Source organism: Biomphalaria glabrata, chromosome 2 (assembly GCF_947242115.1).
Source record: "Biomphalaria glabrata chromosome 2, xgBioGlab47.1, whole genome shotgun sequence".
Taxonomy (NCBI): domain Eukaryota; kingdom Metazoa; phylum Mollusca; class Gastropoda; family Planorbidae; genus Biomphalaria; species Biomphalaria glabrata.
In genome coordinates, this window is record NC_074712.1 from 34647985 (window position 1) to 34668239 (window position 20255).

At 37.0% G+C, this 20255-nt stretch overlaps 1 protein-coding gene across 8 annotated transcripts in view; it reads right to left on the reverse strand.

Annotated features, from left to right (window-relative positions):
• Positions 1–4292: 4292 nt before the first annotated feature.
• The window catches only part of LOC106075225 (uncharacterized), a 32256-nt gene continuing 16293 nt past the window's right edge, over positions 4293–20255 (reverse strand). For 3 of the 8 annotated variants that reach the window (XM_056020206.1, XM_056020209.1, XM_056020210.1), the window contains 4 exons: positions 16987–17130; positions 16711–16893; positions 12205–12280; positions 4295–7350 (listed from right to left, as the gene is read on the reverse strand). In XM_056020206.1, coding sequence (XP_055876181.1) covers positions 6657–7350; positions 12205–12280; positions 16711–16893; positions 16987–17130 — 1097 coding nt within the window. In that variant the 3' untranslated portion in view covers positions 4295–6656. Of the gene's footprint in view, positions 7351–12204; positions 12281–16710; positions 16894–16986; positions 17131–20255 lie in introns of all 8 variants that reach the window. The other 5 variants (XM_056020208.1, XM_056020205.1, XM_056020204.1 and 2 more) reach the window with 5 other exon arrangements.

A 20255-nucleotide genomic window follows, 5' to 3' on the forward strand; every position in this document is an offset into this window, starting at 1 on the left:
GCCACATTTAGTGTTTTTCAATTCAATGCACTTTATTAATTGAGCCCCGCCACTGGTAGAAATATGTAACCTCTCTTGAATACGCTCTTGGAATTAAGTGACTATAGTTTGCTTTAGATTTTATATCGAAAAGGGAAGTTTTATCGTCAAAATCATTTATTGGGGGTTTTAAACTAAAAATTCTCTGCATTTATATTGTTATTTTAAAATTCAAAACCCTATTTAGCTACGGTCATAGAATTTAGTAACTGTAGTTCGCTTTAGAATAATATTGAAGAGAGTGGTTTTCCACCTCAAAACGTTCTGTAGGGGGATTTTAAACTCAAAACCATCTGGAGGGGTTTCAAACTTTTAAAAAAGCCATTTGTAGAAGAGGGATTTAAACTCAAAACCCCAAATAGTCTTCACTACACTCAAATAATTTTAGTGTGTAATTTGCTTTTTTTATATTGAAGAGGTATTTTTTAGCATCAAATCACTCTGAAGGGGGGTTTAAACTCAAAACTCCTTTTGGCAACGCTCAAAGATTTCTGGGTATTTAATTTTCTTTTTTTTATATTGAAGATGTAATTTTTAGCTTCAAACTCCACTGGAGGGGAATTTAAACTCAAAACCCCTTTGAATACACTCATAACATGTTGAGTGTATAATTTGCTTTGTTTTTAATATTAAAGAGGTATTTTTTTACCTTCAAACCCCTCTGAAGGGGGGTTTAAACTCAAAACTGAGTCAAAACCCATTTAGCTACGCTCATAACATTTTGAGTGCATAATTTGCTTTTTTTTTCATATTGAAGAAGTATTTTTAGCTTCAAACCCCGCTGAAGGGGGGTTTAAATTCAAAACTGAGTCAAAACCCATTTAGCTACGCTCATAACATTTTGAGTGCGTAATTTGCGTTTTTTTATACCGGGTATTGTAGAGGTATTTTTTAGCTTCAAACCCTACTGAAGAGGGGGTGGGGATTAACTCAAAACCCCTTTGGCTACGCTCATAGAATTTGAGTGAGTAATTTTCTTTTTTTCATATTGAAAAGGGGGTTCATCATAAATTTTAGAGGGAGTTTAAAAATCAAAAATCTTCCTTGTGCTCGTGAAATTTGGGGGATTGTCGTTTGCATTTTTTGTTTGTTTTGTTTTATAGAAGAGGGGAATTTAAATGCGAAAACCCCTGGTATGGGGGGTTGTAAACTCAAACCCCCCTGGTAGAGAGTTTTAAACTCGAACCCCCTAGTAGGGGGTTTTAAACTCAAAACACCCTTGGCAGGGGTTTTAAACTCGAAAACCCCTGGTAGGGGGTTTTAAACTCAAAACCTCATTTGCTGTGCTGGGGCAAGTGATAGTTTAGTATTAAAATCTCAGCTAAAATAAACAAAATCAAAGCAAAAAATCAGTCACTAAATTCCTATCCCCCCCCCCCTGCGGGATTTCATTTCTGGGGGGGGGGGGGGTTTGAACCCCACGGACCCCCTCCCCTGGCTACGCCCATGAGACAAACTATACTTGACATATTTATTTGATTAAACATAAATCGTGCGGGGCCATGGACAAGGGACAGTACTACGATTACACGATTACACGCAAATATGACCAATGTTATGGTCATGTGATCGAAAGCCTGCGTGTACTAGTGACACAATGTGTAGGAAAGCGGCAGTTCAAGACCGGAGAGCGTCGAGACCGGGACTGTTAGTCGGCCATGAAGTCTGTTCTGGTTGAGTCTTCAGGTGTTGATGTACAAGTCCAGAAAGAGAGACAGTAGAGTTTTGTACGGTGATGTACAGAGTGACATTTTAGTTGTTGATGTGTTTGATGCCAATTGTCTAGTATTGTCTGTTAGCTACTTATTCACTCATTATTAAAGTACCAGTTTATTTGGAGCCTTGTTGTCAAGTTCTTGATGTGTTGTGTTGTGTTTAGCAGTGTTTACAGAAGGCCTGATTAGGATAGAGGATCGTAACACTATAAATTGTGTACTTAGGATATTTCTTTGGATATATGTATATGAAGCCTGATGTATAATCCTTGATGGCTGTAATTGCCAGCATATTGTTATTATATTCTATAGTAAATAAATATGTTGTCTGCTGAACTGGAGTTTATTCCTTATTCCATACGTCATGGTAATAGTACTCAGTAGACTTAGAGTGAGCATGCGCAACATCAAATAGGGCGTGAAGTAAAGCATTTAATTAACACAGCAGACATATTAGTAATACCAGAAGAGTTATTGAGATGACGCAAAAGACACACGAGCAGATTAAAGATCTGACATTGTTATCGTATTTCCGTATTTTTCGCTCACAACATAATGCTCTATATCAGGGCTGCCCATTTTTTGCAACCGACACTTACGAATCACAAACGACACACCTAGCTTCATTTTCAGTGCGCCCGTCATCAAAACACGGATACTTAGTCTTTCATTTGATCCGAGAATTGACATTTCCTCTTCATTGACTAACATTAGCAACTATAAACATCTAATTAACATCTTTAGGCATGGGCGTAGCCAGGATTTTTTTCGGGGAGGGTTTTGGGGGGGGGATTTCCCCCGACCCCCCCCCCCCCCGGCGGAAAAATATTATATATACATATATATATATATATATATATATATATATATATATATATATATATATATATATATATATATGTATGTATGTATGTATGTATGTATGTATGTATGTCTGTATGTATGTATGTGTGTGTGTGTGTGTGTGTGTGTGTGCGTGCGTGCGTGCGTGCGTGTGTGTGTGTGTGTGTACATAATTAATCTTTATTACATTCTGACCCTTTCGGAAGACGTTTATTGTTTATTGCAGACTCCCCGCCCTTGCTAGCAAGGGGATCTGGGGGAGTTCGTAACGCTTCCCAAGCGCGGGGCGAAGCCCCGCCGCCGAGCACTATTTCTGGTATTAAAAGCCTAAAAAATGCATATTCTGAGGTATCTACAGTGCATATTATCTTACTATTAAAAATTTTTATTTCAAAAACCAAATGTGCTATTCTTACTAACTTAGACCCTCTCGCGCCGTTCGGCGCATTTTCCGGCAAGCTGTTTCCGCAACTCTTATTTTGCGTAATTCATTTTGTCGTAGAACATGTCCCGCAAAACCTCATGCGACGCTCTGTCACAACCTTACTAAGGATTCGACTCCCAGTTCGGCATATGATTTCTTTGATTTAGACCCGATCTCTATGACTGACACCTAAAATCTGTCTTAGACATCTTTGTTGAGCCACATTTAATGTTTTTCAATTTCGGCAGAAGACTATTCACACTGTATTAATGGAGCCCAAGCCACTGGTAGAAATTTGTAACCTTTCTTGACTACGCTCTTGGAATTGCATGCCTGGAATTCGCTTTAGATTTTATATCGAAAAGGAAAGTTTTTTCGTCAAATCATCTGTTGAGGGGTTTTAAACTAAGAAATCTCTGGAGTTTTTTTGTTTTGTTTTTAATTCAAAACCCCATTTAGCTACGATCATAGAATTTGGTGACTGTAGTTTCCTTTAAAATAATATTGAAGAGAGAGGTTTTCAACTCTAAACGCTCTGTAGGGGAATTTTAAACTCAAAACCATCTGTAGGGGTTTTAAACTTTAAAGAAAAAGCCATCTGGAAGAGGGGGATTTAAACTCAAAACCCCTTTGGCTACGCTCATAGATTTTATAGTGTGTAATTTGCTTTTTTTTTTATATTTAAGAGGTACTTTTTAGCTTCAAACCCCAACTGGAGGGGGGGGGGGTAAAACTCAAAATCCCTTTGGCTACGCTCATAGAATTTTGAGTGTTTAATTTGCTTTTTTATATTGAAGAGGGGGTTTATCGTAAATTTTGGAGGGGGTTTTAAAATCAAAATCTTCCTCAGCTGTGCTGTTGGAATTTGGGGATTGTTTACATTTTTTTTTGTTTTGTTTTATAGCAGAGGGGGATTTAACTGCAGAAACCTATGGTAGGGGGTTTTAAACTCAAAGCCCCCTGGTAGAGGGATTTGTATCTCAAAACCCCCTGATAGGGTTTTTTTAAATCTCAAAACCCCCTGGTAGGGGGATTTAAACTCAAAACCCCCTGGTAGAGGGTTTTTAACTCAAAACTGCCTCGGCTGTGCTGTGGTAAGTGATGATTTAGTATTAGAATCTCACCTAAAATAAACAAAATGAAAGCAAAAATCAGTCACTTAATTCCGTTCCCCCTCCCCCCTGCGGGGGGGGGATTTCATTTCGGGGGGGGGGCGGGGGTTTGAACCCCAAGAACCCCCCCCCCCTGGCTACGCCCATGTCTTTAGGTATCTGTATATATATGTGAGTGTGTGTGTTTGTGTGTGCGCGCACGAACACATTGCACGTGACTTATGAAACATTGCTTATTATTTGTTGTTTTCAATTATAGTCGACTTACCCAATGGATTCTTTCTCTTTGAAAATACATGTAAACATTTTGTTGTAAAAAATGCTTGAATTAAAGAAAATATTTAATTTAAAAATAAACATTTATTTATAACATTATTTATAAAAAAATAATTAAATGTGTTTACAATATATTGTCATGTGCTTTTTTTTTTCTATTTTTTTTTTACTATTAATATTGAATAGTTGTAAAAATGGTGTATTTAATGAAAAAAAAAAACCTGCTTGCACAGTTCATTTAAAAAATGAGACTTTTCACTTTCAGAAAAGAAAATATTAGTTGTTTTTTTTTTCATCAGAGCTTTGAAAGATTTAAAATATCATGATATCGGAATTACAGTATCTTTTCTTATTTTTTAGATTTAAATGGGATAGACGGACGAACAGACAGATCGCAGAAATCTAATATCGGCTATTCCCCTTTCGGTGGCCGCTAACATTGCTAAGTATGAGTAATTAAAAAAAAATATTGAATGGTATTTTAAATTGTATTCTTACTTTCAAATCGACAAATAAAGTATTATCATATTCCTCTAACTTAAATGAATACTCATTTTAAATTAAATAATTAAGGAAGATTTAATAATTAACATAAAGATATCAATTTTCTAAAAACATGAAAAAAAAAAAAGAAAAGAATTGTTAGACTCATAATTCTTTAAATTTAGAAGACAAAAAAACAACAACAATAGTATAGTTAATAATTACAAATGAAGTAGAAGCATTACTGCCGTTATTAAGCTCCACTTTAGGGCTTATCTTTAATGTATATAATATTAAACATATGTTAATTATTGTTATCTATGCATAAAGTTATTCAGTCTGATCATATCTATTGTCATTTGTACTAATCAGTGGATTCGTCCATTCATTGTCTGATATCCTATTGCAAAATTTGAAATATTTAAATGACCTCCAATTAAGTCACTTTAGAAAAGCGGCTATTGAATAAGAATTGTGTTATGGCATGTAATTGTATTTGTTAGTAATAGCAACGATACATAATGACAATAAAACCAACAAGATTAATTATTATAAACGATGACATTACATAATCATTATCAAACATTAGTTTAAAAATGTAAATGGACAGAAAAACGAGTAGTTTCTGAGAGTAGCATTAATTAAAAAGGACCAGATAGATTTGAAAAATTAGGGCCCTACTTGATGGAAGGTGCAACTTCTGCAGACAAAACACATACATGAATGAATGTTCCAAAGTAATGCTTCTGCTTCTATCACTACCACCACAGATAGTTATATCGACACAATTATTTTAATTTTTCTTTATTTATATAGACTTTATCATTACCAGGTAATGACTTTAACAATAATTATAACAACGCATTACAGTATCTTAGACAATTATATTTGGAGGTTAAGAAATAGAATTATTTTGTATCGACTAAACAATTGCCGATTGCGAACTCTTGGGCCCCTAATTATGCCTAAGAAAATTCATGTTACTAAGTCATAGGCCGGTATGTCACATCATTATATAATTAAACATACTTATTGGTAACTGCCTATAGACTTCAATGAGTTTTGTTTTCTTGAATAGAACTTGGATCCTAGCAGTGTCAGACCATGTCTATTAGCTCATCGTAATGATAAGCTTGGGTTGTTCCCAAAAATAAACAACAACACAATAATTGTAACATTTAACGACGTTCATACATTTCTTGCACACATTTTTTAAACAAAAATATTCAATAACCAGTTGTCGTTTCCGCTATTCGGAAGTGACAGATAATTTTAAACTATTCAGTTTTATTTGACTATTTGTACATCAGGTATGGGATGAATAAGTTGTTGGCTCTTTTTGGCTAAATGTGATACAGAACAAAAAGTGAATACAGATTTTTAAAAAAAGCAAATAACGTCTTTTTAAACAAAGACTAAAACTAAGACACGCTATCACTGACACTGACACTGAGACACGCTATCACTGACACTGACACTGAGACACGCTATCACTGACACTGAGACACGCTATCACTGACACTGAGACTGAGACACGCTATCACTGACACTGAGACACGCTATCACTGACACTTAGACACTCTATCACTGACACTGACACTGAGACACGCTATCACTGACACTGAGACACGCTATCACTGAGACTGAGACACGCTATCACACTGACACTGACACTGAGACATTGACACATTTGAACTGCTGAGTTAGATTTATATCATAACAAATATGTATACATTCATAGTTTTCTCATAATAAATCATTTCTTTATTGATTGTTTGACAATTCATCAAATGACGATTGGGTACCACCGCTATTAAGACCATATACATGTGAGGGGTCATTTAGAGCAAGGTGAGAACCTTTGTGGTTCAGTGCTGTATAGGTGCCCGTCTGAGACAGATTATCAGAACTTTCACCCCCACACACTTCTTGTCCATTGCTGATGCCACGTTCGACTAGGCCCACTTCCTTCGCCTCACTATAATTTCCACTATCTACCATATCACTGACATGCCTCTGAAATTTATTGGAAGAGCTTTCATCAGAAGCACACACTTCGTAATTGTCATGTGGCCTCTCTAGGGATGGGGCACTTCCGCTGTTTAGACCGTATACATGTGAGGGGTCCTTAAGTACAAGGTGAGAACCTTTGTGGTCCAATATTGTATACAAGGTCGCCTGGTCAGCTGGGTTTACAGAACCTACACCCACTCTGTGACCATTGGCGATATCATGACAGGCTAACTCCTCGTCCTTTACTTCACTATAATTTCCACAATCTACCACGTCGATGACACGCCTCTGAGTTTGTCCGGAGCTGCTCTCGTCAGATGTACATACTTCGTAATTGTCGTCTGCACTCACTGCTACCACGTTGACAGAAGAGTTATCGTTCCTTGACGTCTGAAATGTCTCCTTTTGATACTTTAATATATAGGTCTTTCTATATCGGTACAATCTGTTAAGTGAAATCGTGACCGGCATTAAAATATTGCACTTTTATTGATGTATTTTTAAAAATAAACAAAAAAAATATTTTAAAAATATATTTAAAAAAAAGACAATACCTCCAATATTAAACTTTAAATATAATAAAATAATAAAAAAAAAAGAATTAAAATTTTTTTTTGTTTCAATGCGAGTATCGAACAAGGTCATTATACACATTTTCTGATTTGGCTTGCGAGGAAGGCTTATTAATGCAATTGTTTATTGGTCTCTTCATTATATGGTCAACTAGATCTAACACTAGACCTAAAAATCTGATTTAGAATTCTTAAGATCTAGACTAGATGATCATCATCTACTTTACCTAGATCTAGACTCTAGATGTAATCTATATTAGATTTAGGCCTACGTAAAAATATAAGCAATGCTTATAAACTCCAATAAACTTGTAGCTACTTAAAATGTACTCAGTTCTGGCATAGGTTCGGTAATACCGCTGACTACGGCATGTAATAATAATAAAATATTCCTTTAAGATCATAGTTAATAAATAAACAATTTGTAAAACAAATATCCTTTTGAATAATAAAGATTACTAGTCGACAGGCGGCGTAGCATAGGCCTCTATTTTGCAGGGCCGGCCTTAGGCGCCTGCAACCTATGCGACCGCAGTGGGCCAGGCACTTTCATAAGATCCGCACATTCACAGGGCCGGCTCTAATTCAAGGTGTAGAAATTATTAAATTAAACCATTTTATAACTTAAAAGAGATTTCCCGCACCCTCCTGTCGATTTACCAGGAGTACTTTCATAGGACTCGCACTTTCATAGGACCCGCACATTCATAGGACCCGCGCTAATTCAAGGTGCATAAATTAATTACTTAAACCATTTTATAACTTAAAACAGATTTCCCGCGCCCTCCTGGCGATTTACCAGGAGCTCCTGGAAATCTCCCGAAAGCGCAAAATATACGAAAAAGTGCTTAAAAAATACGGAAATATATATACGAAAATTGTAATTTTGGGTGTCATTCAATATGGAAAACGCCAATCTTACGCGCGACATTATGCATCAGACGTAATTGTGTAATCTGGTGAAAGAAGCTTCTCGCGCCTCAAACCAATGAAGAATTACTTGAGGTCAACAATTCTCAAAGATAGATTGAAACATTTGGTAATTCCTGCTATTGAGATGATCTATGTAGGAAACAGAATTATTATGATATACTGTATGACTTCGCTACACGCAAGGCTCGTAAAGTATTTCTGTACGTAGTAAAGAATGAATAAAATGCATGGAAGAATTTATTTTCTAATACAAACTCTTAAATTTCACTTATTATCCGCTTCCCTACTCAAACTTGGCCCCGCGAAATCCGTTTTCAATAGGGCCCCACAATGGGTAAGTCCAGCCCTGCTATTTACATATATACATATATATATAGCTTTGCAACTTGGTTATGGCGAACTAGGTCGGCAGATTCCAATAGGGTTGAACATCCTGCCATTATGTGTTCAATTGACTCACCCACTTTTCCACATTTTCGGCATTTGTCAACAACATTGGGTTTTATGATATGTTTCTCGTAATTTTTTGTCCTGATTACTTTGTCCTGTATTGCTGTAACAAAACCTTCCGTTTCAGGGTAGAGATGACCTGCTTTGAGCCATGCTAAGGAAGCATCCTTGTCAATGTTGTCCCCATCTAATGAAGCCGGGAATTCTCCATGGAATGTTTTTTTCTTCCCACTGGCGAATCTCATGCCCTACGTCGTCCAGACCGACATTAACATCAACAGGTTCAGAGGGGTCGCATCGGAGTCGTATTTCCGTAGGAAGGAAACTAGTTCATTGCTGGAGGCGTGAAGTTTTGATCGTATTTTTTAAACTTGCGTCTTACACAGTTTGAGGATGTTCCGCAATCCACTGCCTCCATCCTTCCTCGGCAAGGTATAACCTTATGGTGGAGGACTTGGGGTGCAAACATCGAAATTTGGTTAATAATTTCCTCGCGAGTCTGTCAATGACATGTAGGTCGGTGTCAGTCCATTTGATGACACCGAATGTGTAAAGGAGCACTGGGACGGCCCAGATATTCATTGCAGTGATGAGGTTACTGCCAGACAGTTTTGTGTTCAGAATTTTATTTACTCTCTGCTTGTATTTACCAAGACAGTCCTCTTTTATTTTCTTATGATTTATCGTGGCATTCTGTTTTTTTTCCAAGATATTTATAAAGGGAGGCAGAGTTCAGTTCTTCGATGCCTTCAAATGCAATGCTAGTGTTGGCTGCCTTGCCTTTTTTATGCTTATGATGCCACACTTATCCAAGCCAAAAGACATACAGATATCGTCACTAAAGCGTTTTGTGGTCTTCATTAAGTTATGTAACTTTTGCTCGTTCTCTGCATATACTTTAAATCATCCATGTATAACAGGTGAGACACAGACTTTGTACATTTAGTGTCAACCCTAAAACCCTTTGTAGTGCTATGGAGTAATTTAGATAGTGGGTTAAAAGCTAGCCAGAACCAGAGCGGAGATAGAGTCACCCTGGTATATACCTCTTCTTATGTGCACAGACCTTAGTTTATCAAGATTAAGATGTAGACTTATCTTCCAATTATCCATACAGACTTTTACTAGTTCTTTTATTCTTGGGTTGATTCTATAAAGTTCCAGGGTTTTCAACAGCCAATCATGTGGAACTGAATCGAATGCGTTTTTGTAGTGGATGTAGCACAAGTGTAAGTTTCTTTTTCTTCTATTACCTTGGTGCAATATAATACCATCTATAGTTAGCTGTAATTTACAGCCCATAGACTCTTCAGTGCAACCTTGTTGTTCCTCTACTAGTAACTCATGGGTAGAGCAAAATTTATACATTTTACTTTTTAATAGTGAAGTTAATACACAACTGACAGACAAGTGATAGGGCGGTAGTTTGATGGTTGATTCGGGTCACTTTTTTTTGGAGAGGAGAGATGTTCTCCCTTCAGTGAGTTCTAACAGCATTGAAGATGGTTCTGATATTAACTCGTTAAAACTTGATGCTAGTGGTACATGTATGGCCGTAAGTTTTTTCAACCAAAAGTTGTGTATATTGTCCGGCCCAGGAGCAGTCCAGTTGTGAGTTTTTTTATATAGCTGCTGAGACTTCATCGGCTGTGAAATCCTCATGAAGCATTTTAGGTATTAGGTTGTTTTTAGTTTGGATTTCGTCGATCCAGTTAGCCTGTATGTTGTAATGTAGAGGGTCGGACCAAAGCGCTGCCCAATAGTCGATGAACGCGTCGTGTTTAGTGCTATCAATGTTTTGAAATTTATCAGCTAGTTTACGGAAGAACTGTTTTCTTTTGTGATGAAATAGAGCATTATGCTCTTTCCTTTTAGTGGTTTCGTTCTAGCGCTTTAATCTAGCTCCCTTTAGTTTAACTTTCTGTCTCAGCGTATCTTTCAAACATAAGAGTTGTGTGTGGCTGTCACAGTCCGTCAGTTTGATCCCAGTTGTTCTTGATATGGACTTCATTTTGTTAAGAATTTTCGCGGAATGGTTGTTTCCCAGATATTGTCCAATTTTATCCATTTGGCTCCTCATCTGATTAATATTGTCTTCAAGGCGCCTTTTCCATGCTGGCACTTGTTGATTTGGTGTCTGATTGATTGGGCCTAGCTCGAAGGTCTTTTGTCCAGAGATCTTCCTGACAGCCACAGCGGCGCAGTATGTAGCGAGGTGTATCTCAAACACTTTTTTTGGTGTTTCAAAATACTTGACTAAAACTGTATTATTTCATTAATGTAAGTGTTTGTCACTTTCTTGACGTTTAGCTTTCTGCAGGGGTCAAATAGCATTTTTTAATTATTACAAACCGTCTGTCTACAACATTCTGCTCTGTAAGGTTTAGATTAGGATATATTTTGTTGAATTCCTGGAAGAGTTTTTGCCTGTAACCTGGGAGAGATTTATCATGACAGTTATTTATACGGAGGAACGATTTGATAATGTCAATATTAATTTCTCTCGTCCATTTGATCCTTTTGGCTCCTCTTGTTCTACCACCAACAGCACCTCTCAATTGTGTGGGGTGCGAGTCAGGGAGTAGACTGACCTCTTGTGTTTGGTCATGAGGTTGTGAATTACCTTCAGTAAACACTCGACTCATTGGTGAATAATAATTTAGTTAGACTCTACCGCCTGTGTACTTTATTCCTTATTCATCATTGTCCTGGGAGAAGCAATGGGCCCGTACTCCTCACAATTCAGTCGATCCAACAGAAATGAACGTGCGTTAGTTTGTTTAGTTTGAACTACTATCTCCGTAGACAAACTTTGAAGATCTAGATCTAGCAAACTTGGAAGTGACGCAGCAAAAATGGCGTCGCTAGTCTAGGATAAGAAGTGATCTCAAATCTATGAAAATCTTCATACCTAAATGCATTTAAACATCCTAAATACATGCAGATCTACAACCATGTAGCAGTACTTCAATAGTTGTCAAGTCTAGAGTACAAATACTTCCTTGATCTCGCTAAAAAGTGCACTGAGTCAGAGAGAAGGAAAACACGCCATAGCTTCCGGCGGCCATTATATTATTATTATTATTATTATCACTGTCAAATTAATTCTATTCTCAGCAATATACATCAACTGTTAAAGTTCTAGGAAAACTGTTAGAACCATTTTTGAGATCAGCTGTCCATGTTTCTGGATCCAGGTCCACGAAGTTCTGACTAGAATTGAGGTAATGTTAAAAACGAAATATGCTAAGAATTTTTAGCTATTTATTGATAATTTTATTACCGGACACTGAACTCTATTAAAGAGAACAAACGAATAATGCAAAATAATACAAAATAGTTACATGATGTTCACCACAAAGGAAATTGAGAGCAGACATCCAAAGACTATAGCAACCACCTGGAAGGCTTTGTCGTCTGCTAAAAAGAAAGAAGAAAAATTTTAGCTTATATAACTTAACAAGTAAACCTCACACAATTTTTTTATTTAATTTTTTTACAAAGCTTATATCACTATGTCTAGTACAAATATTTTACAGATAATTACTCCCACTGCCCAATCTTAGACCAAGTTTAAACTTTGCATAATTATTTATTATCATTGACAACACAAGGATCAATCGAAAAATTCCCCAATTATTGATCATATAGTCATAATTTATTAATTTAGTTTTATGTAGAGACAGTACTGGCTAAGGGGAGATAAGCCTTGTGTAGAGAATTAGATCGTTGGCTAAAAAAATTGAAACTAACAAAAGAAATAAAGCCTACTACTTTTTAAAATAAATACTTGTATAGCGCAGTGGGTAGCGTGTCGGCATCAGCTTTTGAAAAGGCAGCACGAAAACCCCCTCATCCCCCTCCACACTGGTTCACAAAAGTTATTGCACCATAACGCAATGCCTATACTTTAAAAGAAAGTTGTGTTAAACAAAAATTGTGAACACCAGTATGCGAAGGTCGAACCCGAGACAAAGATCATGTACTTTCACACCCCAAAAAAACAAGCGATCTTTCAACAACACACCACAACTTTATAATGACAAACTTGAACTTCAACATCCATTTCATGGGCGTAGCCAGGGGGGGGGGGGTTGGAGATTCAACCCCCCCCCCCGAAATGAACCCTCCCCTTGGGGGGAAAGAGTAGGAATTAAGTGACTGATTTTTTGCTTTGATTTTGTTTATTTTAGGTGAGATTTTAATACTAAACCATCACTTGCCCCAGAGCAGCCAATAGGGGTTTAAGTTGAAAACCTCCTACCAGGGGGTTTTGTAGTTAAACCCCCTCATTTATAACTCCCCGTTTCTATAAAACAAAAAAAATAATGCAAACGACAATCCCCAAATTCCAAGAGCATAGCTAAGGAAGATTTAGATTTTAACCCCCCTCCGAAATTTACGATACTCCCCCCCTCTTCAGCATAAAAAAAGCAAAGTACACTCTCAAAATTCTATGAGTTTAGCCAAAGGGGTTTTGAGTTCCCCCCCCCCTACCTTTTTAGTGGCGTTCGAAGCTAATAAATACCTCTTCAATATAAAAAAAGCAAATTGCGCACTCAAAATGCTATTAGCGTAGCCAAAGAGGGTTTTGAGTTTAAAACCCCCTCCAGCGGGGTTTGATGCTAAAAAATACCTCTTAAATTATACACTAAAATTCCTTGGGCGTATCAAAGTCCAGATGACTTCTTTTAAAGTTTAGAGTTTAAAAATCCTCAAGATGGTTTTGAGTTTAAAATCAACCTACAGAGGGTTTTGAGGTTGAAAACCCCCTTTTCAATATTATTCTAAAGCAAACTACTCTCACCAAATTCTATGAGCGTAGCTACATGGAGCGTTGAATTTGCACAAAAAAAATACTCCAGAGATTTTTTAGTTTAAAACCCCTCAACAGATGATTTTGACTATAAAACTTTCCTTTTCAATATCAAATCTAAAGCAAACTACAGTCACTTAATTCCAAGAGCGTAGCCAAGAGATGTTACAAATTTCTACCAGTGGCTTAGGTTTTTGAAATAAACTTTTTTAATATCTGGATAATGCATTTAGATACCTCAGAAAATATATTTTGTTTGCTTTCAATACCGGAAATATACTTTATTTTTAGCGGGGGGGGGGGGAATCCCCCTTAACCATCTCCCGAAAAAAAATCCTGGCTACGCCCATGATTCATTTTACAACGGAGCTCCTGTAGTCCTGTATTTGAAGACGGAAATAGGGCTTGAGTTGCCAGCCAATGATACAACCTCTAGACGTCTTGCACTACCACCTCAAAGTTTTGTGTCACGAGTCGATACTGTTTCTAGAAAGCTGGGGTCAGGTCAGAGAAGACGCAAAACAAACACACGTTAATTATATCATCCAATCAGGGAAAGAGGTCAGGGTAAAAAATTGCATACGTCAGTTCCTAGAAGGTCATTGTAAATAAAATATTTAAAAGTTTCTAAGATTCTGGAAAATACGGTTTAAAAAAGTATAAATTGGGAGAAAGCAAGTAATAGTAAAAGATTCTTGCATTGAAACTGATTCTTGTGTTGTACTTAATTCTTTAACAGTTGCGGGTCCACTAGTTAAAGTTGTATCATTAAGTTTCTTTAGGTAATAAGTTACATCAATTGAAGTTGTATAAGTAAATAGTTTAATATTATCAATATATTCAATTAAAGTTGGTATTAAATAGAAAGTCTACGTATATGTTTAACAGTTTGAAGAAGTTTCACATTGAAGAAAGAAAACAAAATCATACGTTTCTTCAGTTTGTTTGTCAAGTTGTTTATAGACATCTCCGGCAAGATGGTTCAGTTTGTTTGTCAAGTTGTTTATAGACATCTCCGGCAAGATGGTTCAGTTTGTTTGTCAAGTTGTTTATAGACATCTCCGGCAAGATGGTTCAGTTTGTTTGTCAAGTTGTTTATAGACATCTCCGGCAAGATGGTTCAGTTTGTTTGTCAAGTTGTTTATAGACACCTCCGGCAAGATGGTTCAGTTTGTTTGTCAAGTTGTTTATAGACATCTCCGGCAAGATGGTTCAGTTTGTTTGTCAAGTTGTTTATAGACACCTCCGGCAAGATGGTTCAGTTTGTTTGTCAAGTTGTTTATAAACATCTCCGGCAAGATGGTTCAGTTTGTTGTCAAGTTGTTTATAGACATCTCCGGCAAGATGGTTCAGTTTGTTGTCAAGTTGTTTATAGACATCTCCGGCAAGATGGTTCAGTTTGTTTGTCAAGTTGTTTATAGACATCTCCGGCAAGATGGTTCAGTTTGTTGTCAAGTTGTTTATAGACATCTCCGGCAAGATGGTTCAGTTTGTTTGTCAAGTTGTTTATAGACATCTCCGGCAAGATGGTTTAGTTTGTTGTCAAGTTGTTTATAGACATCTCCGGCAAGATGGTTCAGTTTGTTGTCAAGTTGTTTATAGACATCTCCGGCAAGATGGTTCAGTTTGTTGTCAAGTTGTTTATAGACATCTCCGGCAAGATGGTTCAGTTTGTTGTCAAGTTGTTTATAGACATCTCCGGCAAGATGGTTCAGTTTGTTGTCAAGTTGTTTATAGACATCTCCGGCAAGATGGTTCAGTTTGTTGTCAAGTTGTTTATAGACATCTCCGGCAAGATGGTTCAGTTTGTTTGTCAAGTTGTTTATAGACATCTCCGGCAAGATGGTTCCGTTTGTTTGTCAAGTTGTTTATAGACATCTCCGGCAAGATGGTTCAGTTTGTTGTCAAGTTGTTTATAGACATCTCCGGCAAGATGGTTCAGTTTGTTGTCAAGTTGTTTATAGACATCTCCGGCAAGATGGTTCAGTTTGTTGTCAAGTTGTTTATAGACATCTCCGGCAAGATGGTTCAGTTTGTTGTCAAGTTGTTTATAGACATCTCCGGCAAGATGGTTCAGTTTGTTGTCAAGTTGTTTATAGACATCTCCGGCAAGATGGTTCAGTTTGTTGTCAAGTTGTTTATAGACACCTCCGGCAAGATGGTTCAGTTTGTTGTCAAGTTGTTTATAGACATCTCCGGCAAGATGGTTCAGTTTGTTGTCAAGTTGTTTATAGACATCTCCGGCAAGATGGTTCAGTTTGTTTGTCAAGTTGTTTATAGACATCTCCGGCAAGATGGTTCAGTTTGTTGTCAAGTTGTTTATAGACATCTCCGGCAAGATGGTTCAGTTTGTTGTCAAGTTGTTTATAGACATCTCCGGCAAGATGGTTCAGTTTGTTGTCAAGTTGTTTATAGACACCTCCGGCAAGATGGTTCAGTTTGTTGTCAAGTTGTTTATAGACATCTCCGACAAGATGGTTCAGTTTGTTTGTCAAGTTGTTTATAGACATCTCCGGCAAGATGGTTCAGTTTGTTGTCAAGTTGTTTATAGACATCTCCGGCAAGATGGTTCAGTTTGTTGTCCAGTTGTTTATAGACATCTCCGGCAAGATGGTTCAGTTTGTTGTCAAGTTGTTTATAGACATCTCCGGCAAGATGGTTCAGTTTGTTGTCAAGTTGTTTATAGACATCTCCGGCAAGATGGTTCAGTTTGTTGTCAAGTTGTTTATAGACACCTCCGGCAAGATGGTTCAGTTTGTTGTCATGTTGTTTATAGACATCTCCGGCAAGATGGTTCAGTTTGTTGTCAAGTTGTTTATAGACACCTCCGGCAAGATGGTTCAGTTTGTTGTCAAGTTGTTTATAGACACCTCCGGCAAGATGGTTCAGTTTGAGCCATTATTACTATATGACGAAATATCAGGCAATAAAGAAACAGAAATCATCACAGTTTGTAGAATTCTCGCTGAACTGAACCTAAACTTTGCTGTTTTAAGTATGTTTTTATATTTGTTTGTTTATTTTCTAAGCTTACTTGACTGTAAGGTATCCTTTCTACAGTCACACACCTCTTGAGGCAAGCTTGTAGGTTGTGGGTGAAACGTTGTATCTGTCATCAGCGTGTTGGCTGTGGTTGAATCTTTGACGTGGACCATGCCGCATTGAGTTAAATCTACATCGAAACAGTTGAGCTCAGCACCAGAGCTTCTCTTGACGTCTGTAGATAAGTGTGTGTTGAATGAGAGAGAGAGAGAAAATTGTAGATCTATTCATATACCTTAATTTTAAACTTTACACATTTTATTATTACATGTACAAAACTCTTGAGGCCGATCATTCGCTTGAACAGAGGATGTCGTTGTAGATGCCTTTGATGTATTGTTGAGTGTATTGCATAAATAGGTGCAGTCGCCATCAACGCCAGAGCCTGTGCCGTCAGAATCGCTCTTGAAGTCTGTGAATGTGTTTTAAATTAGCGATTAGGAAAAGCAAATAACAGCATTGAAAATCTGAGCCAATTTTTATACTGTTCCTTTTTATGAGCTAAAATATTTATTTCATTTTACTCATTTAGATTGGAATTAACATGTTTAGACGTTTAAATCAGCATACGTTCAAAAGTGGTGTAAATGCTTTGAAATTATTTCTAAATACAGAAGAGAACAAATGCTATATAGAATGTAAATAATGGCCAAACTTCTTGTGAGGCCCATTGATAAGGCATAGACCGATCGTCTACGACAGGGGTGGGCAAATTACGGCCCGCGGCCCACCGAAGTGTTTTATGCGGCCCGCGAAAACCTAAATAAATCAAGCGTGCCCACACATTACATATATTAAATTGCAAATATATAAAAAATAAATCATTGTAAATATCTATAGAATTTATTGAAACTTTTGATTCTTACTTATAATGAAGAGGCTAAAGAAACATTGTCTCTAAACGTCCTATTAAAAAGTTTAAAGTAAACGAACATTATATTTAATAGCAATATTTTGATAAATTCAGTAAAAGACATAAGCCCAGGCCAGTATTTATTCAATGCTATGAAGAACTGTGTCGAAAGAGTTGGGTTGGCTTGTACAAGATGGCAAGGGTAACAACTGATGAAGCTTTGACTGAGAAAAACAACCTTTTTAATAAAATAAAGAAAATATCCCAACGATAAACTAGTAACTGGAAAGTTTACAAAAATCTACACTGAATTGAAACGTATTATGACATTAGAAGTCAGTAATAGCATATTGTGCACAGGGCCGTCCGTCCCCTGGGCCGTCCCTAGGCATAGTCAAAGTATGCAGCTTCTAAGGTCCGTGATAGTTGCGGACCTCGCAAAGGAAATACGCTTTGATTAAAAGAGAAGGAAAACAGTGAAACTTGAATTCAATGTTATTGTTTGAAGTACACTACGTCTTTAATAAATTGCATAATTTTAGTTTTTTTCCCTTTATTTTGTATTTTTATATTTTATTCGGGGCCTCCAAGTATCCAAGGCCGACCCGACTGGCAGTTCCGAAAAGTACGTGAAGATTTGGAATTAAAACATTCTGATATTGGGTAACTCAGTAGTATTCACTGGCCAATAATTAGATCAACATGGAATCTCAATGAAGAAAATGTTAGGTTCCTTGATGGACATTGACTGTGACTTTGTTACTAATATTTCGAATGAAGAGTTGAAGACAGACTTCATGTTTATCATCGGAAGCATTGCAATTTGTGGTTTGCACATGAAATGTATGTGCATCTTAAATCTTTTCAAACAAAGCTATTCCATTTCTTGAGGCCAGCAAGAGAAATTAAGGCTTTATCATTTTACCTTAGCTGAAAGGTGAAACTATTTCTAGTGAAATGGTTGAAAAGTACAAGACTTATTTGGATTCCTTGATTGTGGAATTTCAAAACAAATTTTATGACGTCAAGAACTTAAAATCAGTTTTCAATAGCCTCAGTTCACCATTTAATGCAGAAGCTGGCTCAGCTCCAGATGACATACCTCCAAGCAAATTATGACCTGAAAGAGAAGTTATAGTCAGTTCCTTCGCGGGAGTTTTATGGGTGCCAGAAGCTGTATATCCACACTTTAAGAAACTTAAACTTTCACATTTTAAGTAACCACATTAATCTTTGAAAAAGCTTTTCTTTTTATTTGAAAATTTTCAAGTGTTAGAACAGTTAATTTGACAGTAGTCGCAAGAAAAGCAACGACTAATAAGATAGTTCCATGGTTCCGGAACATTATGCACGAGAGTAAACAGTTATACACTTCATATTAAGTACTACTATACATTCGTGTTGAAATGATGGATGTAAATGAACAATAGCAAAATATAAAAAAAATTCGTAAAGTTAGTTCAAGAATTTTTTTACTCTTGTCTTAATTCCTCATATATATATATATATATATATATATATATATATATATATATATATATATATATATATATATATATATATGCTGACAAGCATGATATGAAGAACTTCTACCATGCCATAAACGAAATCTATGGACCCACAAAGTCAGGCTCATCCCCTCTATTAAATGCTGATGGGACAATCCTAAAACGCAGGGCAGAGCACTTCGAAAAGGTTCTCAATACACCTTCCATCATAAATGAAGCGGCCATAGACAGGCTACAGCAAGTACCAATAAATGAAAAAATGGATGATCCCCCTACGCTAAAGGAAACCGATCTTGCCATTCAACAGCTCGCAAGCGGAAAAGCCACAGGAGCTGACTCCATTCCCGCAGAGGTCTACAAAAAAGGTGGATTAGCCCTGATTGAAAGACTTCATAAGCTCTTCTTAATTATGTGGGAAAAAGAGTCAATACCACAAGACTTTAAAGATGCCAAAATTGTTCATTTATACAAGCGAAAAGAAAACCGCCAGATCTGCGACAACCACAGAGGAATATCTCTTCTCTCTATTGCTGGCAAAATCCTTGCACGCATCCTACTAAATCGGCTCATGTAACACATAGAATATGGTCTACTACCAGAAAGCCAGTGCGGCTTCAGAAAAGAGCTTGGAACCATTGACATGATCTTTGCAGCAAGGCAGCTCCAGGAAAAATGCCAAGAACAAAATGCTGACCTGTTCTCAATATATGTCGACTTAACAAAGGCATTCGACACTGTTAGCAGAGAAGGACTCTGGAAGATCATGTCAAAGTATGGCTGTCCACAAAAATTCATAACCATGGTGAGACTATTTCATGATGGCATGAAGGCTCGTGTCCAAGAAAGTGGAGAACCATCAGAGCCCTTCGAAGTATCAAACGGGGTAAAACAAGGCTGTGTCCTAGCACCTACACTGTTCAGTATCATGTTCTCCGCTATGCTGACAGATGCATTCACAAATAAAGAAAACAACGGGATAAATATATCATACAGATTTGATGGTTGCCTATTCAACCCGAGGCGGCTTAAAGCAAAATCAAAAACAAATGCAGCAGTAATCAGAGACTTGCTATTTGCTGACGACTGTGCCCTAAATGCCTGCTCTGAAAACGATCTGCAGAGCATTGTCAGTGATTTCTCAAGAGCATGCTCAGACTTTGGCCTTACCATCAATAC